General features: G+C 34.4%; 1 protein-coding gene across 10 annotated transcripts in view; it reads left to right on the top strand.

The window, feature by feature from the left end:
- LOC122401934 (protein cycle) overlaps positions 1–27,496 on the top strand; it is a 113,606-nt gene that overhangs the window by 19,871 nt on the left and 66,239 nt on the right. For 2 of the 10 annotated variants that reach the window (XM_043404383.1, XM_043404384.1), the window contains exon 2: positions 9,286–9,340. The exons of 1 other annotated variant lie outside the window; for it this stretch is intronic. Coding sequence is in view for 4 of the 9 variants with exons in the window: in XM_043404377.1 (XP_043260312.1) it covers positions 25,337–25,352 (16 nt within the window). In the remaining 5 variants the exon portion in view is untranslated. Of the gene's footprint in view, positions 1–9,285; positions 9,341–24,509; positions 25,695–27,496 lie in introns of those variants that run through there. 7 more of the 10 variants (XR_006259480.1, XM_043404378.1, XM_043404376.1 and 4 more) reach the window with 5 other exon arrangements.

Here is a 27,496-nt window from a genome sequence, read left to right as displayed (position 1 = left end):
TAAGACGAAAAACAATCATATCAATTTCTTGACTGAGGCTTCATTAAAAAGTTATTAAAAAATTAAAATAAAAAATTTTAAATCATTCTGAAAAAATTATTTTCGGTTGCGGGGATCAATTGCAAGCATTTTTGGTGAATAGACATACCCCTAAATCCGACGTACTTTCGAGAAAAAAATTCCTTAGCGTAAATCTAATGTTAGGCCAGAAATTTCAATCGAAACTTTAAAATGTCATAACTCCTGAACGGATTGGACGATTGTAATGTTTCGTAATGCACACAACGCGTATTTTGGCGCAGAATATGTGAAAATTTCAAAAATATTCGAAAAGTTATTCCTTGACCTCTCAAAATGAGAAAACCCCCATAAAAATGGTCCAATATTCAAACAGCTATAACTCCTATAATAGTGAATATATTTCAATGAAACTATTTTCTGAGATAGAGCTCATGGGTACATACAAAAAAGTATTACACAACTTTTCTGTAGAGCGTCAAACAAAATTACTAAAAATTAAAAACGAATTTTTAAGAAAAATCGACGAGGGGGGTAAGGTGCCTTTTTTCGGGGGGAAAAAATTTCAAATCGTTCTGAAAAAATTATTTTTGGTTGCGGGGATCAATTACAAGCATTTTTTGTGAATAGACATACCCTTGAAATTCTACCAACTTTCGAGAAAAAAATTCGTGAAGGTGTGACATTTTTCGTCAAAATTACAAAAATTTCAAATGGTTTAAAAAAAATTATTATTGGCTGCAGGGGACAATTGTAATCATTTTTTATCATTACACATACCCCCGTAATCCTACTCACTTTAGAGAAAAAAATTCTTTACCAAGAATATACCGTGTGGCCGGAAGTGTTTCTATAACTTGTTAACGAAGCCTCAGTCAACAAATTGGTATCCTGGATTTTCGTCGTATTTTGGCCTCTAGAATCTCCCATTACAATTTTTTCCCAGGGTTGGCCGAACATTCTGCATATGTGAATTAAAATATTCGTACGAATATTTGTATCGCTATTGGTTTCGATGTCTTCGAGTTACTTCGAGATGACGTAACTGTAATTAGAAGATAACCTGTTATTTGATATAACATTCCAAGCCACGTAATTTGAAAAGTGTATAGGTCTGATTGGAAGAACGGATCGTTGAATGACAAGAAGAAACAATCATTTATTATGAAATAATGTATTCCGGTGTAACAGTCATCGATCAAGCAGCCGCGGAGGGGAATCGAGAGGCGCACGTGCGGAAACGTTTTCAAAGAAAAACGAAGCGCGATCGTCGTGAAGGAAGCTCGCGAATATTTGAAACGGCCTTGCCAGCGCTAGTTCCTGCAAGTTTTGCGTCGCAGGTCAAACACATAGGGGACACTGAAAGTGAGTCGCGTTACCGGTGCACCCCACCTCGAGTTCATTACGCAACAGCGCATTGATAAGGAAATAAGCTGGTCGCCTTGACATTGCCGACTCGTAAATATGAACCAGTTGTTCTAGCTGAAGATTCTTGTGTCGTTTGATACAATAACTGCGCGATCTGCGCTGAAAGCCACGATTAAAGTTCGCTCTGTTCGTCTTCCACAATACTCGAATTAAACATAAAACTAATTTTTGTAAAAAAAAATTCCAACGTAAATTTTATCGTATATTGTCAAAATGATTCACACTTTAACGCAATAGCAGCAGCGGCTACAAATAAAAACTGATAAAAGTATCACCTTTTCCACACAGAAACTCTTATTAAAAAATTGCTGGTTTTAAGTACCAGAATGATCTTCAAGATTAGACGCGTTAGATTATATTGCATCAGTAGTTAAGTTTTAAACAAATAAAAGCAGTGAAGATTTTAGAAATTCGGGAACTGTTACTAACATGTTTAAAAAATCTTTTTTTCCCCCCATAAAACTCTTACGGTTTTAAGTATTAGAATTATTTTAAAAATGAAACGTTTTAGATTATATTGGATCATTAGTTAAATTGCAAAATGAGCAAATCGAGCCTCTTCGAGATACGATTATTTAATAAATTTAATACTTTGTATAATAGAGGATCTGAGCTTGGTATCAATATCACAGTAATTATCGCGATAATCAATAAGTATTTAAAAGGACTTCTCACTTTATAGATTTTAAATCACCGGACTTAGGAAAATTTGTAAAATTGACAAAGGTACAATACGAATAAGCCAAGTATCCAAATCCGATTTCATTTTAAACGAGAAACTCCGACTGTCATAAGTAAAAAAATATAAAAACCCTAATACGATAGCAATTATTTGTTGGACTAGAATGTTATAGTTGCAAATAATGATTATAGGAGACCGAAATTTTTTTCGTTGGCGATAATCATTATCGCTGTGGAAATATTCCGGTTGCTCGTAAAAGTTGCAATAATGTTATCCATTTTACTCTACATTCCCCATTATGATTAGGTTTGCGTTATTGACATTGGTTGTCAGCCATTTTAACCAAAAATTGTATTATTGGTAATAGTAAAACAAGTCATTTCACTCGATGGATTCTTTTTTATACAGGTTGTTCGACCACCCCTGGGAAAAATTTTAATGCGGGATTCTAGAAGCCAAAATAAGACGAAAATCAAGAATACCAATTTGTTGATGTAGGCTTCGTTAAAAAGTTATTAACAATTAAATTCAAAAATTTCAAATCGTTCTGGAAAAATTATTTTCGCTTGCGGGGGACAATTACAATCATTTTTGGTGAATATACATGCCTCAGAGATCCTATCCATTTTCGAGAAAAAAAATCGGGTAGGTGCTGAAATTTTTCGGCGAAAAAATAATTTTTCAAATCGTTCTAAAAAAATTATTTTCGGTTGCGGGGGTCAATTACAATCATTTTTGGTCATTACACATCTCCTAAGGGGTTATCATCGCGATAAAAATTTTAAAAAATCGAATTCCTTTTTATTTGCTGAATTGATACAGTTCTGAAAATAATATCCCATCTGGACGTAAGATTTCTACTTTATCATGAGTTTAAGACGGTTGTAATCTTTTGTAAGATTTGTTTTTCTTCAAATGACATTTTTCAAACTGTTAACGCCGATAGCTTCAAAGATTTTAATCCGATTTACTTCAAATTTACGTAAAATTTGTTTTATTGGATTATCTAGTCAAGTAGATTTCTGTTACAAATATTTGGATGCGCAACTTTTTGTCAAAAATCGCCGTGTCGTTTTCAGATATGTACCATTTCTACAAAAATCAATGTTTCAAAAAAATCGTATGTACTTGGGTAGCAAATTTTAAGTGGCATCGAAAAAAATTTGAGTTTTCGGTTCCAAATTAAAAAGGGTTACTTGAAAAAGGTGCAGCGAGTCCAGTACCGCCACTTTGTATTAAAAAAAGAAAGATACGTACATATTTCTTAATAGCTGTACACTACGTGTCAATCACGAAATTCTTCAGTTTCTTCAGCTAGAAAGGTTGATATGATTTTAAAACGTTGATTGTGGCGTAGCTGCTTAAGATGACCCTCGCTGGGAATTATAAGATTGAAATTTAAAAGCTAGAAGAAACCATTCGTAAGTATAACGTGGCGAAGTTCAACGGGAGAATTTATTACGTAACTGCGTTAACGTGAACCGCAAGCCAACGAAGCGATCATATGCAGAAGTTACGATGATTTTATAATAACCGAATAGCGCTTTACGATTGAACGCGTTACACCACATAAGTATGTACATATATGTATGACTTGCATGCGTAACAACTTGATCGCTTTTGTTGATTACGTTACATTATATTATGTGTGTATGCTAGACATTATTACGTTTTTGCGTAGCTATTACGTGAAGGAATTTCATCTTTCATTAAAGATTTCGTAACATTCCTTACACAGACTCGCCGCGTGTGTACGTCTAAAACCAAACCGGCTTCCAGTTATGTACACTTTCAATCGAAAGCCTATTTAAATCGAACGTATTCCTGTGTTGTGGTTATACTTTTTTCTCTAATCATTCTAATTATAATAATAAGTTTAATAATTTAATACTTTTTTTTAATCAAATGGAAACTATTCTTTTCATATGCAACGAATTCCTTTGTGTTGAAATGATGCTACTGTACAGGGTGTTCGGCCACCACTGGGAAAAATTATTAAAACATTATTAAAAAATTAAAGGTTATCTTTTTTATTTTGTTTCCACATCAACCAAAAAATAAATGTGCTTTTCCATTCTTTCCAAATTTCTTAACTTCAGTTGTTCATTATTGTATTGTTTAACTGTTTTTACTGTACTGTTACGTCTTATTACAGTTTACTATCGTAAAAATAACTATCATTAAATTAAAAAATTTCAAATGATTACGAAAAAATTATTTTCGGATACGGGGGTTAATTACAATCATTTTTTGACATTAGACACACACTCGAAATCTTGCCCACTTTCGAGGAAAAAATTCGAGTAGATACTGAAATTTTGAGACGAAATTAAAAAATTTCAAATCTTACTAAAAAAATGATATTTAGTTACAGGGGTCAATTACAAGCATTTTTGGTTAATAGATATACCCCAAAATCCTACGCACTTTCGAGAACAAAAAAAAATCTAACGTGAGGCCAGAAATGCTTCCCTGATATTTCATGCGAATCTTTCAAATATCATAACTCCTGAACAGATTAGAGGATTTTAATTTTTCGAAATACAAACAACGCGTATTTTAGTGGAGAATATGGAGAAATTCAAATAATATTGAAAAAGTTGTTTCTTGATACCGTAAAGTGAAAAAAAAACCCCAAAACTTGTCCAATTTTCAAACAGCCATAACTCCTACAATAGCAAAGGTATCTTATTGAAATTTTTCTCTGAAGCAGAGTCCGTGGGGATCTACAAAAAAGTATTAGACAACTTTTCTGTAGAGCGTCAAACAAATTTATTAAAAATGAAAAACAAATTTTTAAGAAAAATCGATAGGGTTTAAATTTTTCGGCGAAAAAACAATTTCAAATCGTTCTGGGAAAATTATTTTCGGTTGCGGGGGTCAATTACAATCATTTTTGGTGAATAAACATACCTCCGAAATCCTACCCATTTTCTAGAAGAAAATTCAATACGAGTGGAACTTTAAACGTTAATAACTTTTTAACGAAGCTTCGATCAACGAATTAGTATTCTTGATTTTCATTTTATTTTGAACTCTAGAATCTCCCATTAAAATTTTTCCCAGGGGTGGTCAAACACCCCGTATTTTTCTTTTATCTGTATAGCCCTTATCAAACTAATAACATTTTGTTGTGTGCAGAGCTATAGAATTAAAGTATTACTAGGCATACATCTGAATCTAAATAGATTAGAACCCTTACCTTCAAACGGATTTTAAGTTTTTTCGATAGATCTTTGTTTATTAAGTAGCAGTAGCACGCTGAATATACTCCTTGAACGCATCCTTGTATCGTGTATATGCATATTTTACTTTGTTTAGGACTTATTAATAACAAATGTATCAGTAATGTCTAATATTCCTCCGGTAGTGCATTAACAATGGAAAGCTTCTCACAAAGTAACTGGTGGCTCGTGAATACCATAATAGGTTTGGAAACTCGAGGATACAGATGTTCATAGCGGACGAGGTGGCGTATTAAATGAAAAGATTCTAAGGATCCTTCATTGCCACCTGACACTCTCGTGTGCTTGCACAAGTATAATTCTACCGTAAATAGAATAAATTGATTATTTCCCTTCGAGCTCATACAATTCAATACAATTATAATCCTACAACAATGCGTGGTTAGATTTATTGTCGTTACAACCTTAATGCAGTTTATATACTCTTGTCAAGAGATTGCGAAGAAATTTTGCAGAATGTATCCCCGTTTAGAATTTTGCAATATTATCAAAGATAAATGATTTGAATCTGCTTCGTCGAATGTATTAAAATATACATTTAAAATGGATAACGAAAGTATTTAAACGACCTTTTTTTATTAAAATCTATTGATGGATTTTTCAAACTGAAATCCAAATGATCGAAGTTGCAGGCAAAACTTAAATTGCGAATTAATCTAAAAATCTTATTCATTGTTCGTGGCTTCGTGAGTAACATTTGTTCAATTCTGTTTTGAAGCGTACTATTATACAAACGACTTGTACCTTTTTAAACCATGGATTTGTTCGAATTACATTGCTTGTTTTAATGTACTATACGTGTTCCATTTTCATTTTATTTATTTCTTTTATCTATCTTTTTCATCGCACAACTGTGCAAGGAGTTATGGTACAAGTAATTACTGTTTTAAGCCCAACCAAATCCAATATTCTATTACTCGTTTGGGTAACACGTGTGACAAAATTACTTGTTTAAATATTCCTGATATTGCAAATTTTGTCTTCCCATCTTCCTTTCCGGCTTCGATATTCTATATTACTATTGTTTAGTGAACGATAGGGTCGTTTTTATGATCCGCCGATGCGACGATAGGGGATGTCGTCCACAAGACATAATCTGTCAGGCGCAGACTTGATGACGTTTATATAATCACGTGGTTAAATGGTTGCACTCTTGTCAGTATGCTTATTATGTAACTGGAATTCACAGGCATTCTCGAGAGAGGTACGAAAATGTGTGGTTCGACCATGCAGTATCGTTTCGTTGCCTAAATGCTGTTATTTGTTTCGCGTGTTTAAAAATGGTTTGAAACAAAGCATCCTTGAAAAATTATTACGAGAATTTGTATTTAAAAAGAAGCATTGAATTTAATTAATTCCGATCGTGAACCTACAGCGTCGAACACGTCGCGTATATGTATAATCGTAGAATAAATTTTCATCGATTGTTTAGAATTATCTTAACGTTGTAATAGTATTTGAAATATCAGAGTTTTTATCTCTAATACCGTTGTATATTCGAGCGAGCAAACGCACCATTGAAAGTATTTACAGTCGAGTAAAGATAGGAACATCGACAAAGATTATTGCATATATTAATAAATCGATTTAATATTTTTTTAGCAAAGTGTATTCAATAATATTAACTTATTTCGATTTTGCATCTACCTTGTAACAAAGCATTAAATTTTAGCAGGACATAGTGAAAGCAGTATGTACAGTATGAAAAATTTTAATGAGCGATTCTAGAGGCCAAAATAAGACGAAAATCAAGAATACCAATTTATTGATTGAAGCTTCGTTAAAAAGTTATTAACAAAATTATTAATAAAATTTGTTCATGTACACGAATTTTTTTCTCACAAGTGCGTAGGATTTTGGGGGTATGTCTACTTACCAAAAATGCTTGTAATTGATCCCTTCAACTAAAAATAATTTTCCAAAGACGATTCGAAATTCTGTTTTTTCACCCAAAACTTTCAGCACTTGCTCGAATTTTTTTCTCGAAAGTGGATAGGATTTCGAGGCTACGTCTAATGACAAAAAATTATTGCAATTCACCCTCGCAACTGAAAATATTTTTTTCAGAATAATTTGAAATTTTTTAATTTCGTCGAAAAAATTTCACACCTTCTCGAATTTTTTTCTCAAAAGTGGATAGGATTTCGAGGGTACGTCTAATGACAAAAAATTATTGTAATTGACCCTCGCAACTGAAAATAATTTTTTCAGAATAATTTGAAATTTTTTAATTTCGTCGAAAAAATTTCACACCTTCTCGAATTTTTTTCTCAAAAGTGGATAGGATTTCGAGGGTACGTCTAATGACAAAAAATTATTATAATTGACCCTCGTAACGGGAAATAATTTTTTCAGAACGATTTGAAATTTTTTTTTCAGGCATTGTCGATTTTTCTTAAAAATTCGTTTCTGATGTTTAGTAATTTTGTTTGGCGCCCTATAGAAAAGTAGTCTAACACTTTTTTGTAGGTACCCATGAGCTCTATCTCAGAAAACAGTTTCATCGAAATATATTGACTATTATAGGAATTATGGCTGTTTGAAAATTGGATAATTTTTATGTGTTTTTTCTCACTTTAGGGGATCAAGGAACAATTTTGCCAACACTGTTAGAATTTCTACATATTCTCCACTAAAGTACGAGTTGTTTGCTTTTTGAAAAATTAAAATCCTCCAATCCGTTCAGGAGTTATGACATTTTAAAGATTCGCATAAAAATTTCGGGTATCATTTCTGGTCAGAAATTATATTTTCGATAAAGAATTTTTTTTTTCGAAAGTACGTCGGATTTCGGGATATGTATATTCACCAAAAATGCTTGTAATTGATCCCCGCAACCAAAAATATTTTTTTCAGAATGATTTGAAATTTTTTAATTTAATTTTTTAATAACTTTTTAACGAAGCCTCAATCAAGAAATTGATATTCTTGATTTTCGTCTTATTTTAGTCTCTAGAATCTCTCGTTACAATTTTTCCCAGGTGTTGCCGAACACCCTGCATGTATAATCATGTGATTGTAATGTTGAAGTGCAATATTTTGTGCAATGTACTCACAAAAGAGTATAGTTATGAATGATTACGAACAATTGTGATAGACAGCACGTTATGTGTAATTTATCGATGTCGGATTTAATATTACGTTTTTCAGCCTACATAAAAGCCAGAAACGAAGATGACGTTCGTATCGGGTACAGTTTATTTCCCTGTTGATTTATCACCTCGTGCTTGCTTCTTAATTTAATGTCTCGCGCGTCTGAATGCGAGAAGCATTCGCCGTATTTCTTTCACGTCTGAATGAACAATTCGGCGCTTAATTAACAAGTTAACGAGCCAATTATAAAAATGTACAATGCCCTGTATAAAAGGGATTCGTCAATTTGCTTCGCGAGAATTCGTCGAGCAACACGAATATCGATGATTTATAAATAACTCGCTTCATTTATGCGATACTTTTTATTCGCTCGGAATAGTATCTTTAAGTGTAAAGAAAAGATGTACGTAGTTAGATCAATATTCTCTATTCTGTCCATGTAGTTTCGTAGATAAATTTTAATTCGATCGCACAGTGAACCGACTGCTTAGAAACCTTTGTTTCAAATAAATAGAAGAACAACTAAATTAAACTAGAACGTTTTGGGGGATTAGATTTTGTTCAAAGTTATGTATGGTGTTTTTTTTTACAAATTGAAGAAACTTAACATTGCAATAATATTCATGCATTTTGATATTCGAAACAGGAGCATGTGTATTTAAATGCATACGTTGGTATGAAACAATCGTTTCCAACTACAGTTACTTACGTAATTGTCAAAAATAGCAATATGAAATTGTATTTGGAAGTTTACTAAGATTTGTATAATTTTATGTGGTTATGTTTCAACTGTGACGTAATTACAGCTATTGCCCGCAGATAATTGGGCCATGCAACCAAATGAGGGGACACGTGGCAGACGAAGTAGATGAGGGTATGACTATAAATAGAAATCTAATATTGTATTTAAATATAATATAATTGCGGCAATGTGTACGTTTACATAATCTTAAAAGAATGTGTTTATAATAGAAATTGAGTTATAATTGCACTTTAATGTTATTTATTGCAACAGCTTGGACCATTTACCTTTAAGACGAAGATATTTCACACTATTCTGTGTTTTTCATAATTGTACAACGAATAATAACAATAATTTTACAATTTTAACTACCTAAAGGTAACACTTCGAATATGATTACCTAAATATGTCACAAATTAAGTGCTCAAAAGGAAAGTGATTAAATTTACAAAAATATCGAAATGTACGAGGTTCGAATTGAAACAATGGCCGAAGATCTCTTGGTATTTAATGTTTATTCGTTATACGAACATAATTAAAGGACAAAGGAATATACTTTCAGGGGCAACAGCTTTTTCTGGGTTAATATCGTATTACAGGAGGTTGACCAGTGTTATCTTACCAATCAACGCGAGGAATAGAATTCCGTAAACTCTCGTCACTCAAGAATCTGAGAAAATAATTTACACCTTGATACCTCAGTAGTAATTGAAATTTGTTGATATTGCAAGTTGAAATGTGTCTAGTTAAAGGAACAAAGAGCAGATGTATGCAAAATAATTTCTAACACATAATACGAAAATTCGTAACTTTATTTACTGATTATAATTAATTATGGATATTTAATGTGCTTAAATGTAACATCGAGAAACCGAATCGAACCGACAGAAAACTTTTGTTAAAAGAAATTATCCAATCGCGAACTCTATTCTCTCATGGTTGGTTTTACCAGAATAGAACTATATAAAAAAACAATTTTTGGTTTAACAATAGTTTACAATATTCAATTTGGTTTAAAGCTTCTCTCTATACTTTCACTTTTCTTTACGCTCAAAGCTTTTTTGTTTTATTCTCTCCCCTTCTCTTGTACCATAACGTACCATGTACGTTTATACAACTATATTCATAGAATAGATAGTTTAGTTTTCGATGTACTTATTTTCCGCATTATACAATCTTTTTAGCATAATTTCTTTTCGCCAGGTTGAAGAAGATTAGAATCAACGTCGAACGTTTTGAGTTTAACTTTAATTTTATAAAAAAAGTATATGTTTTTGCTTGTATCAAAACTGAGGATAATATTAGTAAAATTATTTGAATAAATGAGCCGTTTATTTTGAAAGTGGCCTAACTCCATTTTTCAATTTTTTCCGGTTACCATGGTTACATGTACAACTTCATGTTATTTACCAGTAAAGCATTTCAGGTTGCTTATATTCCGAGCAAATACGATAATTCTTGACACATAAGTTTTCAGAGTTAGTTCAATAATTGAACCGTGTAGTTTGAAAGTGGCCTAACTCCATTTATACTTAAATCAAGATATTTAATGTTTACATGTACGTTTGGGATGGAACTATTGCATCCAGAGGTGCTCAAGAAATTGTTTCATGCATTCTAAAACATGTTAAAAATTTAAGAAGTGAAAGATACATTATAGCTTACAGTGACATGTGCGCCGGGCAAAATAGAAACATTAAAGTAGCTTTAATGTGGTTAAAAATTGTCCAAACTTTGGAAAATAATGTGGAAATCGTAGATCACAAATTTTTAATATCAGGACATTCGTTTTTACCAAATGATAGAGATTTTGGCGTGGTAGAAATGTCATTAAAAAAAAATAATTTACTCTTCGTTCCCCGAGATTATTACAAGATTATTAAAAAGTGTCGGAAAGGTAATAATTTTATTGTAAATGAAACGAGACAAGAAGATTTTGTATCAACAAAATTATTCGAAGACGCAATTTTTAAAAGGGTAAAGAATTCTGATGGAGAATCAATAAACTGGTTAAAAATATGTTGGATGCGTTTTGTCAGAAATGAACCGTATAAAATTTTCTATAAGACATCAACGAATGAGAATGAAAATTTTAAAGTCCTGAATTTATTACCACGTCAGGGTAGACCAAGAAAGTTCGAAAATATTGTATCGACACCACTGTATAAAAATATCAGACAAATTACAACAGCAAAATTCAAGGACATAACTGACCTATTACGATATATACCACCGGAACATCATGATATCTTCAAATCCCTTTCACACGCACAAAATGTAGATGAGTAGTAAATTGTTTTGTAATAAATTTATGTTTGTAATTTTGTACGTTATGTAGTTAAAAAATGTTTTGAATCGCATAAATTATGTTTCCGAAGTGTTTTTAAAGATATGTAAAATAAATTCAGTATTGTTTTTTTCAATTTGAAGCATCTTAAATTATGTTGAATGGACTTGGGCACCTTCAAATTTTATAATTGTTAATTGGGTTAAGAATGTTTTAACCGAGTTGAGTCTCCAGGTATTTTACTGTAAACCGGTAGTTCTATTTTGCGATAATAAAGCGGCAATCGAATGGATAGGAAGTAATTGCTCGTCGAGTAAAACTCGGCACGTCAACTTAAAATTCCATTTTATACGGGATGAAATAGAAAAAGGAGAGCTTGATGTTAGATATACAGGGTGTTCGGCCACCTCTAGCAAAAATTTTAATGAGCGATAGTAGTGGCCAAAATAAGACGAAAATCAAGAATACTAATTTGTTGATGGAAGCTTCGTTAAAAAGTTATTAACAATTAAATTCAAAAATTTCAAATCGTTCTGGAAAAATTATTTTCGGTTGCGGGGGTCAACTACAATCATTTTTGGTGAGTACACATACCTCCGAAATCCTATCTACTTTCGAGAAAAAAAATCGAGTAGGTGCTGAAATTTTTCGGCGAAAAAAAATTTTCCAAATCGTTTTAAAAAAATTATTTTCGGTTGCGGGGATCAATTACAATCATTTTTTATCATTACACATACCTCCGAAATCGTACGCACTTTCGAGAAAAATATTCCTTACTGAAAATCCAATTAGGTGCCTAAATTTTTCAACGGAGAAAAAAAATTGCAAATCGTTGTGGAAAAATTATTTTCGGTTGTAGGGTTCAATTACAGTCATTTTTGGTGAATAGACATACCCCCGAAATCTTGCGCATTTTCGAGAAAAAAAATAGAGAAGGTGTGAAATTATTCGAGAAAATTAAAAAATTGCAAATCGTTGTGGAAAAATTATTTTCGGTTGTAGGGTTCAATTACAGTCATTTTTGCTGAATAGACATACCCCCGAAATCTTGCGCATTTTCGAGAAAAAAATTCAGTAAGAGCGGCACTTTAAACGTTAATAACTTTTTAACGAAGCTTCCACCAACAAATTAGTATTCTTGATTTTTGTCTTATTTTGGCCTCTACTATCGCTCATTAAAATTTTTGCTAGAGGTGGCCGAACACCCTGTATAGATACCAAGCATATGATTGCCGATTTTTTAACCAAAGCTGTAACGCGAGAAAAACTTTTCTGGACATTAAGCGGGATTAATCTGAGAGATACAGGAATGTAATAGAACTATAAGCGTTAATCTACCAGATTTAAGACGAGTTATATGTAATAGAATTGTATGGAATGTCGATGCGTTAGATTTATATAAAGATAATGGGAATAGTTTAGTTTAATGTTCGTCACTCGTAGGGGGAGATTGATGGTCGGTAACCGACATTACCGATTAACGAACGATTGGCGTCGCTGCGTACGCGAGCACCGCGATGCCGATCTGCGCTGAATATTAGGCAGTCGTTAACGAGCTCACAAAGTAACCACATGTAATTTTCTCTTTTAAATATACTATTATATCTCATACAGTGCGTTATATTTTACAACAATAATGAATCCGGTTGTTAATTTTGAAAGTGGCCTAACTCCATTCTTGATAAGAAAACGCATATTATTCACTTAATAATTGCCAGTATTTTAATAGGAACTATAAATTTAACACCCTTAGATACACTTAAGCAATATGACTCATTGGTATCCTATACGTATATTTTTAAATTCATTGAAACGCAAACCCTTAAATATCTCGATTTGAAGATAAATGGACTTAGGCCACTTTCAAAATAAACGTCTCAAATGTGCCCGCGTTATTGAATGTAAAAAAAAAAAAATAATTGAATCGAAGTTCTGCTTTTGACGAAACACCCGGCGCGATGGAACTTATAAAAAACAAGGCAGTTTTACCAGCGCGGAAATGTAGCGATTAGCAACGCAATTTTTACTCGTGATCACGGACAATCCGTGTTTGTCACATTTCAGGATTATAGCAACGGGCGAAATGTTTCATTTTGATACTTTAATGCCCGTCTGTAGGCTGATAGGTGCGCTAACAAAGGTCGAGGATTGTTGTTTGAAGCGTTCCTCCACGAATAATTGGATGAGCGTACAGAGGCAAAGTGCAACATCACTGTAAATTAATTAGCGAGGTTAATCTCTAGCTGCCGAAAAGTCGCGCTAATGAGTATCCAGGGACGATTTAGAGAAGGGACCGAGGAAGGCCTCCGTGGTCACTTCAAACATCAATGGCGATTGTAAATAGGGGAAGATAGGACTGTATTTATCACAACAATTATCGTTGCATTACAAACAGATCGCGTACACGGAATGCCGATGCACGCATCCGGATTAATTCGTATAATTAGTGCTAATTAATACAATGTAGTCATCTGTGCCGGAGATCTTAGCATCGATCAGGAATCAAGAGATTACGTAGATCACAGATCTTGTCTGCTCTGTTGTGCGCATGAAGCATATGAGAATGAACGTGGCGTAAATCGACTTTATTTCGTTCAGCGAAACTTATTTTAAACACGAAGCAGTCAGAAAAGAAGAAACGTATTATTAATCCATCTAAAAGAAAGAGAGTTTAATAGTTTAAAAGTTGCAGTATCATTAAAATTGTTTGAAACATCTATTATGAAACTAATAAATAAAAAATGCGGTCACACGTGTTTCTTTCTTTTTTCAATCGACAACAACGAAAATTTCCATCCGAGTGATTTCATCAAAAATTTTCAAATAGAATAAAATAGTCAAACTATTCGTTCAACTGCAATTTTTCAAATGCAAATGTAAAATTACAGAAGTAATTTCTGATTCCTAATTATTCGTAACGTAAACGTTAATAATTCATCGTGATTGATCGACATGAACCAAAAACTCTTCGTTTGAGAGGAAAATTGAATTTCTGTATCGCGCAAGTATTTTGTCCGCGTTACATGTCGATGATATGGACTGCAAAATTGTAGGAGAAACTTTTTTCATAAGACATCTACGCTCCCTCGCATATCTTCCATCGAACTCCTTGTGTTTACACGGAGTCTATACAAGATGTCCGCAAATGTAATTCGGTGTCTTCTTCGCTGTATCGGGAATAGTATACTACTGTGTCCAAAAAATAAGGTGACGTTCGTTATGAAACGAAAAATCTTTATTTATTCTTTCAAATCAATTTCACCCCCCTCAAAGTAATCTCCATTTGACATAATGCACTTATGCCAACGTTTTTTCCATTCCTCGAAACAGCTGAAAAAGTCCTCTTCTGGAATGGCCATCAAAGCGCGCAGCTATTCACGTCGAATCTCTTCGATAGTCTCAAACCGGTGTCCCCGGAGTCGTCTTTTGAGTTTACTGAATAGCCAGAAGTCGCATGGTGCCTGTGGAACGATATGAGTTAAATTTTTGGCCAAATGATCACGAATAACCAACGCAGTGTGAGACGGCGCGTTATCGTGGCGCAAAAACCAACAGTTGCTTCGCCACAATTCCAGCCTCTTTTAGCGAATAGCTTCACGCAAGCATAACACTTAAATAGTATTCCTTATTAACAGTTTGGCCCGGCGGGAGGAATTCATGGTGCACCATACCACGATAATCGAAAAAAACTGTTAACGTGACTTTGATTTTCGAACGACTTTGGCGCGATTTTTTCGGTCTTTCTTCGCCTTTAGCACGATATTCGCTCGATTGGTCGGCTGTTTCCGTGTCGTAGGCATAGATCCAAGTCTCATCTTCCGTAATGATGCGTTTCATGGTTCATAGTCGGAAATCATCTCTTTACAGATGTTAATACGACACTCTTTTTCGAACAAATTCAGTGCTTTCGGTACCAATCGAGACTTGACACGTTTCAAGCCCAAAACATCTTTCAAAATGGTATTCACCGACCCTTTTCAAATGCCAACAGTGTCTGAAAGATCTCTTATTGTCAGTCGACGATTTTGTAGCACTAGTTTTTTTTATTCCATCGACGTGGCTTTGATCAGTAGACGTTGATGACCGTCCTTGGCGCTCTTTGTCTTCAACGCTTTCTCCGCCATCTTGGAACTCTTTGTACCACTTATAAACATTTCTTTTTGACATAGCCTGGTCGTCGAGGGCTTTTTACGAGCATTTCCAATGTTTCCTTGGCAGAATATTCATTCCGCAAACAAAATTTAAATCAAACTCTTTGCTCAACAAAAATATTCATTATGAAAATCGCCGAATGCACTTTTACTGTTGTGGATAAACAAGCGTATCTAAAAAACAACTGAAGATAATGACGTGAAATTTGAAATAGATTACAGTAACAGAGCTACCAAGCTACAGAAAAAAAGTTTATCAGTTTGGATAAAACCGCGAAGTTTAAATTAAAATGTCACCTTACTTTTTGGACACATTAGTATACAGTGAATTGGACGTACATTTTCATTCATATTAGATGAAGGAGAATGCAATAAAGTAGTTTATATGCAACACGAAGGACCATAAAAGTGATAAACGTACTCAAACGTAGAAAATATTTTTGGGTACGTCTCGTAGTCATGATATTCGTTACTCTACCACGTTGCCTTTTAAAGAAACTTGCACGTATTTTATAAACTCGATTGATACGTCGACGAATAACGAGTTTGTTCTTTTTTTCTTATCGAACCTTGTACACACATACGACGTATAGGTATGCTCGTATTAACCCCTGGCACGTTTCGAACAATTCGCATTTTATTGGCTTCCGGTGGTAGATATCGCGAAGAAATTCCTTAAAATTCACACTTTAAAGGTGATAATACTAACTCAGGAACTGCGTTTAACAGTTACGATAAGTATAATACATGTATGATTTAAAACATTTTTTAACGAAGGAATTAATTCACTACCGAAATCAATTTTTTTCTTATGATTTGTCGTTACGTGTTCCGCTGTAATGGCGTATAGATTGATTTAACATTTCAAAAGGTTTTCTACTTCTCCAATTATTACCTGATTTCAACATTAATAGGTTTATAATTTACTTAGAGTCATGTGCATCATGTATTATAAATTTTGAGAGTTGTTTTTCTTGGTAAAAGAAGGCTATATAAAGAAAACATCTGATTCGATATTTTTGACTTGTTTTTGTATAAAAAGTCACCCAGTCCCCGATTATTTCATGAATAATTGATTGCTGTCGTACTTTCTATATGCGAAACGAGACGATTTCTCATACAAAAGTAACTTAAAAATGTGAAATAAAATTTGCTCAGACAAGGCTTCATTTTCAAGAAAAGTAGACATTTGTCCGTTCGTATTTTCTGACGTTAAATACTAAAAGCATTCTTTAAGTAATTTAATTAAATTATGGCTATCGGATAGAGGGATCGAAGTACTCAAATTGCATCAGAATCTTGCAGAAAATCGATAGGATTCGTTGAGACATTTAACGTAGCTTTCGCAACGAATAAACTTAAAAATTAATATACGTTATTTACGAAAGCGAAAGTTTTATTATATTTATAATCATATTATCTGTTATCTCAGGTCTCATAATTTTTATACGGGGTGTTCGGCCTCCCCTGGGAAATAAAATAATGCGAAAATCGAAAATACTGATTTGTTGATGGTGGCTTCGTTAAAAAGTTGTTTTTTCTCGAAAGTGGATAGGATTTCGTTGTATGTCTATTCACCAAAAATTATTGTAATTGGCCCCTACAATGAAAAATAATTTTTTCAGAATGATTTGAAATTTTTTAATTTAATTTTGTTAATAACTTTTTAACGAAGCCTCAGTCAAGAAATTGATATACTTGATTTTCGTCTTATTCGTCTTATTTCGTAATCTGCAGTAGCGGTCCCATTAGTTTTCTTCATGTATTTGAGTGACTGTAATAATAGGTAATATTAACTACAATTATCTGATATTATAATGAAATAATTATGTCAGTTATATACTCACTTGCTTTCTATGTTTGGTTATAAAACGCTGCGTCATCGATTGACATATTCGGCTAATACCGTACACCGAAAGGGAATAACCCTCGCGTTACCTTATTGGAAGTTTTCCAATGACCCTTTATACCTTAAAGGGGGAACAATTCATGGGGATGAGGCCCCCATTGTTCCCATTCACAGTTTCCTTCAAATTCGAAGCGACGGAATTGTGGGTGTATCATTTTTCTCGGGAACTCATATTATACCATGGTAGGCATCCCCGTTTGAAGTAATAAACACTCTGACCTGACATTTTCAAACTAAACCGCGCCTTGTTCGTAAAACTGTTCCGGTTTTAATCGTACTTTTATTGATTTATAGTTTTTCGTTTGATACGCGTAAACTTTATTCTGATCGTTTGAAAGTTCGGGTTTATTACTAAAGGTAAACTTTAAAGGTACCATAAATTCAGGTCAATGAATTCAAATTTAAGTTTTATACGTGACAAATAGAGCTTTTACGTGTATACAGGGTGTCTCAGCATCGATGGTACAACCGGAGGAGGTGATTCTACATGAAACAACAAATTGATAATAAAGAATAAAATTTTGTCATGTAAGGTGTCATTGTCGAGAAAATCAATTGTGAATTGATCTCGATACAAATAGCACCAATATCATTAGTATCAATATGATGTACTGTTAAAACAAACGAGAATAAGAAGAATTGAAGATACAGAATACATTTGAATCCATTAGTTCATACAAATCTAATTTAGAGAGTTGGATATGAAGCACAATGGGTACTTTTTAACAATTTTTGTATGAATTAAGTTAGTTTAACAAGTAGATTACATGCCTCATTTTCATTCAAATCTACTTTAAATGCATCAACAGTGGTAACACAGTAAATCATATTGATACTAATGATATTGGTTCTATTTGTATCGAGATCAATTCACAATTCATTTTCTCGACAATGACACCTTACATGAAAAAATTGTATTCTTTATTTTCGATTTATTTTTTCATCTAGAATCACCCTCTTGATTCAATCTGTACCACCGATGCTGGGACACCCCTGTATGTATAATATATTCTCAGATAAAGTGATTCTCGACGTGTAAATTTTTTTTGTTTATTTTTCTACATCCTCTCTCTTCACGATTTCTAAAAATGTTAGTTTTAATTAAATTCTTTTAATAATCAACAGATCCTGTTTTCTGGTTCAAAGTATTGTAATTTACGCCCCTATAAATGTGTATTACAGATATATGGTTTTTGTATATAAAGAAGTCGAAAAATCCAATGGATATATTGAAATGAATAGATATTGATATTGTCGCGTACACGCTTTTATTATTAACTAACTTCACTTATATCATTATTTAAAAAAGATGTTACAAATGCAAAAGTTTGTTTATTAATCTTTCATTCAAGTCAATTAACGTCCTATCAAAAATAAGACGTAAAATTATATGATATCGCTGTCAGTTTTAACTGCATCGTATAATACGCAGTTTTCAATCCAATTCGATGGCAGCACCGTTTTCAGGATTCAAACGATTATCACAGTTTTGCACTATAATCAGTAATACATATATTGGTATAGAAAATTGAAAATGGAAAACCATAAAAGTGAGATTTCCAAAAATCTTCCCGAATGTTTCGCTTAAAATGAAATAAAATAGGACGTTTCGTGTTTCTTAAAAGTATATCGAGCTTTTCGCTTGCGTGTTTATACAAGATCGAAAGAGTAAATGTAACAAATAAATTACTTTTTTCGTACTTAAAAGAAAATGTTAAATGGTTGTATCTCTAAATTTTATACCACGAAATGAATCTTACAATCGTATTTATTTATTTATTTCAACGGCCACTAGTTCATACAATGTTTAATTACAGTTAACGATAAATACATAAATTACAACGATGCAATTCACGGTCGAAAGAAAAGTGCAGAAATAAGCAGTTAGGGGATTGTACTATTGATAAGTGTTATAGATGCTGCTTGTCTACGCTTGTTGATAGATTCTTGTTATCGGATCATATTTGTAAAATTACAAGCAAATTAATCGTGCACTGTAAACTCTAGAATAGCGAAATGTAGATCAACTTTAATAAATATTAACTCATTTGCATCTTCGCTCAAAATGTGAAGCTTGCTTTATAAATTAGGGATGCTCAACTGAAGGTCATTAAAAAATTATGCATATTTAAAAGTGGAATCATTTTATATAACATTATAACATAAATAATTATTTTGTTACATAGCTGTGCGGTAAATAAACTTAAAATAGGTACTGAAACTTGTTAATCGGTATGATAATCTTTAAAATGATCGATACATAATGGAACATTGCAAATATCACATTTGAAAACAGTTTCTCTTTTATTCGGGTTTATTCGTAGATGAAGTCTCTCTTCGTATTTTCGTTTTTACAATATTGTTTAATAATTTTTTTCGCCAATTTTTGTTTATAAACATGGAAAGCTCAATTTTTTCGTCTTGTTTATGAATATTCCGATTTTGATGATAAACGACAGTTATTGCGTGAGAATTATTCCATTTAATAATGCAAATGGGTTAAATAGACTAATGAAATGGCACAGGTAGTACACTATTTATCATAGGACGTCATTTGCCGTACATAACCTTTTTCCAAATCATAAATAACAACACTTTATAATTTATTGAATATGTCAAAATTCGTGCCGAATAAAGTGTTCTTGCGGGGAGTTTTGCTTCATTATTTTGATATGAACAAATGTGCAGCTGAGGCTCATCGTATTTTAGTGGAATTGGGAGTTGACTTATCAACAGTAGGAAAACATCTTAAAAGTTTGGGCATGGTCCAGAAGGAAGGACATTGGGTCCCACATGAATCGAAACCAAGGGATATTGAGAGACGTTTCTTCACGCGCAAACTGCTGCTTGAACGGCAGAAAAGAAAAGGTTTTTTGCATCGAATTGTTACCAGTGACGAAAAATGGATCCATTATGACAATCCGAAGCGCAGAAAGTCATGGGTTAAGCCCGGCGAGCCATCAACTTCAGTGGCAAAGCCCAATGTCCATGGATCGAAGCTTCTGCTCTGTATTTGGTGGGATCAGAGGGGTGTCATTTACTACGAACTGCTAAAACCGCATGAAACCATAACTGGGGACCCCTACCGACAGCAACTGATGATGAAAAAGTCATTTTTGTAGTCAACATACCTGGAAATACTTGACGGGAGTGCTACCGTACCCGCCGTATTCTCCAGATATTGCTCCTAGCGATTACCACTTGTTTCGATCAATGGCTCATAGCTTGTGTGAGCAGAAGTTCACATCTTACGAAGATCGTAAAAAATGGGCCGATTCGTGGATTTCATCTAAAGACGAAGAGTTCTTCCGACGTGGTATTCGCTCATTGCCCGAAAGATGGTAAAAAGTAGTAGAAAGCGATGGACAATACTTTAATTAATGTATTTTCCGATTTTCATGTGAAATAGATAATATTTTTTCATTAAAAAAACGCTACGAATTAATTCCAACACCTAATATAATATTTAAAGCATCGGAAATTACGTTACCCATTGTGTACTACTCTTCTCCACTCTATAATAATAAGACTCTAAATTGATCGTGGCAGTATTCGCTGAAAACGTTTTAATCCAAATAATCAAAGTGGTAGGAGGCGTTTAAAGTCAATTTTGAGTTGTTTGAACGAGGAGGATGCGCGCGAACCTCATTGGTCTCCTCTTCAACCTTCCTAAAGGATTGGACCTGCGTATGATGGTCGCGGTACCACCAGCTTCGCATAAGCGGAGAGGTGTAGGACGGTTTTAGTCACTCCCACTTACGCCTGTGACACGAAATCGCGTGGTACATTCTCTCGTGTCTAGTCTGCCATTGATTTACTTAAAAAAACTGGTCGTATCGCGAATAGATGTATCGCAATGTCTTCAAAATCCTTACTAACTATTACAAGCTCTCGTAGGATATCGACATGGTTTCGCAATATCCGCGGACCTCCAAAATTCTCATCTCTGTGAAGGGATCAGCGTATGTCTTGCAACATACGAATTATTTATCAGTCTTGTTATGCGAGAGCATTTTCTCAAAAATAACGTAAACTGATTAAGAACCTGTGCATCACTCACGATTCGGTGGAACGTTTTACCGATAAAACAGTTTAGACATAAGATGATCGTGCAAATCGGTGAATGTTTTTGAAAGCCAAAACGTTTCTTAATGTTGACAAAACACGCGAACAATCGAATAATCAAGTTCGATGAAGAGTAGACGAGAAGCGAGGTTCAACGATTCAAACACATCATCGTCATTCGATTTCTGTTACTTTTAGTGCTTCGTTCGCGACCAAAGTAAATCCTCGTTAGAGAGAAATTCTTCAGGGATGGTATATAACCGAAGTCTTCGGCGCAGTTTTACTAAAACAGTTCCTGCAATAAATTTATTGACGATCTTTGTGCAATTTCAAAGCGTGAAAATTCGAGGCAAAGCATAGATGTTCTTGCGGGCACTGTTATAAGAAGATCGTAAAATTACTGATTGTATTCGAAAGCTAGAGTGTTTGATAAATACACGAATAACACTGAGGAGCAAAAAAAAAAATTTGTTTTCAGCAGCATGAGGTTTATTGGCGATTGTAATGCATGCAATATAATTATCAAATGTATAATTGGTTTAGCAAGAATGGTTCTAATTCTTATGATGAGTGTTACTTAAAAAATACACAATAATTCTCTTAACCTTCCCTACTCACTTGTTTTTTTTTTTTTTAAAGTCTATCCCACAAAACTCTGCTTTTGTTTTAATTAGCCAGTAATACTATATACAGTAGAACCCCTGTCCGTTCGAATATCTTCAAAAGTGTTGATGATATCGCAAAATATTTGAGACAAAAATAAAATGGTTTCGAGGGATGAAGGTTATTAATGTTTTTTTAAATGGAATCATATACTTTTTAATAGATCATTCGATGTAACTAGTAATTTTCTATAGAAAAGTATTAAGCCATTTATAGTGATACATAATTAATTTAGAAGATATATCAACGTAAATATTAATGTTTTTAAATTATTAAATTGAAATATTTGTTAAACTAATGATATTTTGTCATAAATAATGCAGTACTTTTTCATTGAGAATGAGGAGTCGAATTGACCAATACATTCAAAAATTCTGACGATGAAGGAGAATATTATTTTAGAATAATAACATTTTAATGATGTAGTAGAAATATTTACATTTAAATATCTTTTAAACTAATGGTTTTTCGTCATAAGTGACCAAATACTTTTCTACGAGAAATGACGAGCTACATTGAATAGTGGATTAAAAAGTCTATGACTTTGTTTAAAAAAGTATTACTGATCTATATATGTTCTCTACGTGCTCGTCTATAAACAAACTATTACAAATTATGCTTCCTTCGAAGCCATTTAATTTTTGAAAGGTAAAGATACATGCCTTTTTTTCTCGAGTTCCAACATGGTAGTTTAGTGAATGAAACGATGTCATAAAATTGATTCAAACGATAGAAAAAATGTAAATGAAACGCTAGAAGACGAGTTATGTTTTAAGGCGTCCATTAGGGATAAAGGATGTTGAACGGAAAATTTTTCTACGTTCTTCCTGTACTTCAAATCTATCTTGTCCCTAAACTTTCTAATAAAGTTGCATTTAAAAGAAAAGTATGTCGACATTTTGCGAAATAATTTTAGTTTTTTCACAAGATGACGTATACGTCTTAATTATACACTGTCTCTGACATAACCAATAACAACATGATGGCGGATGGCAGCACCATCAACTTAAAATAACAAAGTAAATGCCTTGTAAGTTTATATTTAAGAAAAAAAATTCGGTAATCATTTAGAAGTTTGCCCTCCTTGCTGATTTTCGTGACCTTGAAATATGTTGTCAAGGTCATCATTCTAAACAACTTTTCCTTATACCTGTTACCGCCGCTCGGCCTTTGTTTCCGAGATATTTGCAAAAATCTTTAGTTAAACTTAGATTACGAGTACACTTTGATTGTAACATATTCTTCTTGTTACAACAGTTATGTTTTTGCGTTTGTTTGGGTATTTGATACGTATTCCTTCCAAGTGACGTCTTGTCAGTTTCGAGCTGTTGACAAACTCACGAGTATCGGTGTTGTTAAAGTCGTTATAGTGTTTTTGTGTAATTTTTAACTCTGTGTGATGATTACAATAAGCTGTTGGAGTCTTCAATTGAACGAAAAGTAATTCATGCTACAATGAATTGTATAAAGTTTTATTCCGACGTCAACATGATGTTAATGAGCGTATAATGGCATTTTTCGACATGATGGCCGAAATGTTTCCGATTTCTGACGAAACACAAAATGAATCTCAAGTAGAATTTCGTATATTATATTTGGGAAGGCCCAAACCACTTCAATCACTTTTTCAATCACCATTCAGTCTCCATTTTTCCTAGAATACAGTGTACTGGTGACATAAGTATAACTACAGTTATTTACGAATATCTCGGAAACTAAGGCCGGAGCGGCGGTAACATGTATAGGGAAAAGTTGTTCGGAATGATGACCTTGACAACACATTTCAAGATCACGAAAATCGGTGAGGGAAAACTTCTAAATAATTACCCAATGTTATTATTATACACACTATAAACATTCAAGTTAACCCATTATAAGCTAGTGTCCCATTTATAGGACACTGAGTATTTTATTTTTTTTCAACCCTTAAAATTGGTTCAAATTAAATGAAAAATTTACCACATATATTTTAGGGTGTATTAAACTAAATTATAATTATTGTTGTATTATATTACCAATATTCTTTTAATAAAAAAATTATAAACTTTGCATAAATTTTCTTACTTTGTCACGAATTATATACTCAATCATAAAAATTTCATATCGCCACTTTTTTTATCTTCTAATGTGTTATTCCTATTGAGGAATGATTATTCAAGATTGTTGTAAACTTTGTTTATGTATTTTTAGCAAAAACTCGTATTGGTTACAAGTTTTATGTAGCTGTCCTACGAATAGGACTCTGGTACTTAGCATTATCAAATTGTATGTACTATGTATGTAAAAATTAAATTGTATAAGTTACGAGAATCGGTGAGGAGGGCAAACTTCTAAATAATTACCAAAAATACGGCCCATAGAGGGTTAAAATCAAAGTCGGACTGTCGGTGTCCTTGCGTCGTCGGTGCAATAAGATACTCCAAGGATGATACCAATGTCAGCCGATTTCTATCGCTTTTAGTATTTCGCGAGCGACGGAAACTAGTTCCCCAGGTTGGCGACTGATTGTTCCGGTGCGTTGGTCTGAAAATTGAACGAGTGGATGTTTAGTCCACTCCTACCTGCGCCGGTGGTCCAGGAACACGTGGTGCGACCGCGGTAATCCATCGGTGTTCTTCCACTTCCACCTCCGGTTGATCCACCACCACCACCACCCGCGCTCAGTGTTCGTTGGCCGCTCGGACGAAGAGTGCGCGTGAGTTGGCAAAATGGCTCGTTACCACCACTGCGACCACCACCACCACCACCACGACACTGTTACGAACAGTAGCGGCGCGGTAAACGATCACGAAGGTTGCCGACACGCTCGTGGTCCTCCTCGTGCATCGTTCGCATCGTTCGCTCCTCGAAGTGGCCGTCTTTTCTTTCGGTAGCACGTGGTCGCGTCGACGAACTCGCGACACTCGGCACGGTCATCCGCCAGCGGCACGACCTCGTCGTCGTCGAAGAGGCACCCTCGAAGCACGAGGGCATCGGTCGAGAGGAGGGAAGGCGAGAAGCCTTCTGTGCTCCTCGAGGATGTCGCCGCTTCCTCGCCGTTGGCGAAGACGTGGATGTATGCGCTGCTCGGTAAGCCGCCGGCCTCTGTGAACACCCGAATTTGCCCGGTATCGGCGATACGTGGGTTGCAACGTGCGAACAAGTGCCAGTGCGCGCCGAGGATCTCCAATTCCCGACCAACGAATAACCAGAAACGGGATGAAACGCCTTCGCGATGTTCGTTCAGAGAAACGGTGCTCGTTGTGAAAATGCAGTGGTTTGAAATCGAATCGGCGATGATCAGTGTATATCGGTGGAAAACACGTGTCGATGAAAATGTGCACCGTCTCACTAGGATGCTCCGATCTCTGCGTAGAATTAATGCGTGTCGTCGAAGTGCGTGGCTCTGGATTACTTCGTCGAGCATCTAAGGTATCTCCCTACTTTCTTCATTAACATCACCTACGGGCGTCGTTGCAACGATCTAATCGTGCCGTGTACAGTCTAATCTTCGTATCGGATGATCTTGGAAACCCCTCGATATCTAATCTCTAACGACGATTTTCAGTTTATGCGATAAACGGTGGATATCGTGGCCCTTTCATTTACTTCTTTCTTCTTTCTTTCGTACCAGCCTCATTCATCTTCTACGATTCTGGTGTTTGTTAAATTCCTGTTGGATGCTTCTCTTCTGTTTATAATAATAGTCTGCGATCGTTCTTGTCGAACAGACGTTATCTTCTTATCGAACTATTGTGCTTTAGATATCAGCCCCTTTTTTAAGCTCTCCAGGCGAATCGAGTGAAATCACGTTCTGCACGCTTGTCGCGTGTTTACGCTTACTTACAAGAAAGCTTGTTGCACGTTTACCAGCGTTACGAAAGATGTTACGCGTCGTATATTCAAATTTGACGTTTCTTCTTTAGTTTCCTGCCGGGCGGTTAATTCTTTTACGATTTTAAGGAAATTGCTATAATCGGTAGTGCTTTCAACGATATTCAATACTTTTTTTTTTACTGGCGTTTGATAGCTCAATCGTACAAAGATAGTGCGAATATAGATAAGGGAAGCACCTGAACTTGAACGAAATATCTTTCAGCGATTACGAAGACTTTTTGTTGATCGGTATCGTATTTGTTTCTTTTACGCGGTTGTAATTTCTGGATTAATATAGTTCTCCGCGGCGCAGCGAACGCGTGTTTCGTTCAAGGTTAACCGCGGAGTACCGTAATTTGCTGACCATTGTTTTCTGCACTATCTTCCCAATGCGTGGAGACAGATTTTTTTTTTTTTTGTTCGAACTTGTACCGAACAAAACAATCTTATCGCGCGTTAAATTACTAACTAGAAACCATTTGTCACATTATTTATCGCTCGAAATTGTTAAAGGGGAACGCGTCGTGACATTAGTCAACATCGATGGCGTGTTGCGCGACAATCATTTTCTAGAATTTTATATCAGCTTTTGTCGCATGAATACAATGTCACACGCGAAGCATTGAATAAATACATAATTACCGATGCAACGAAACCAGCACGATAATGAATTTCTTATACGCGGCTGTGTCTTTTGTAATAATTTTTAGCGCGTTCGCTTACTATTATGACACGTACGATTATACGAATCATTTATCTAAGTTCGTGGCGCTTAATAAGTGCGCGTATCGAACGCAAGGCTGTAAATTACTTAAATAAACTGCTCGTCGTTGTTTGGCGCGCGGATCTGCCGTCTCGCTAATTTTCCATTCCATCTGCAATTACGCGTATCGCGGTGTGTAAGAGGATGAAGAAGTCACTAGCGGCTTAATGTCCTTTGCGCAAGAGAAAAGTCGGCGAAACGTTTCCGAACGACAAAAAATAAACGTTACAAAATTATAATCGAATAACGTTACGCCACCGTTGCCGAGATGATAGTCGTTAGCCTATAAACTTACTACAACACGTTGGATAATTGAATACATTTTACATTTAACGCGTTATTCCCTATGCAACGCGAGACGCGTTTGCATATCGGAGAAATAATATCCTGATTGCGCTAGTAGGAATATAAAGGATCAACGATTTCTTATTTCGATCGCAGAAAAAATCAAATTAGTTTCCATCGCGTTTGTTTTATTGCCAGTTAAATTTTCTAGCTGTCGTGGCAAATCAGATAGGTTAGAACGACAGGAATGTTATCGAACTATTTTAACACTTTGTTTTTGGACAATTAAAATAATTTATTTTGGCAGCCT

This window comes from Colletes gigas, unplaced genomic scaffold, assembly GCF_013123115.1.
Source record: "Colletes gigas isolate AHSC1104 unplaced genomic scaffold, ASM1312311v1 Colletes_gigas_Sc00030, whole genome shotgun sequence".
Classification (NCBI taxonomy): domain Eukaryota; kingdom Metazoa; phylum Arthropoda; class Insecta; order Hymenoptera; family Colletidae; genus Colletes; species Colletes gigas.
The sequence above is the reverse complement of the archived record's forward strand: the minus strand, read 5'-3'. Positions and strand labels throughout refer to the sequence as shown.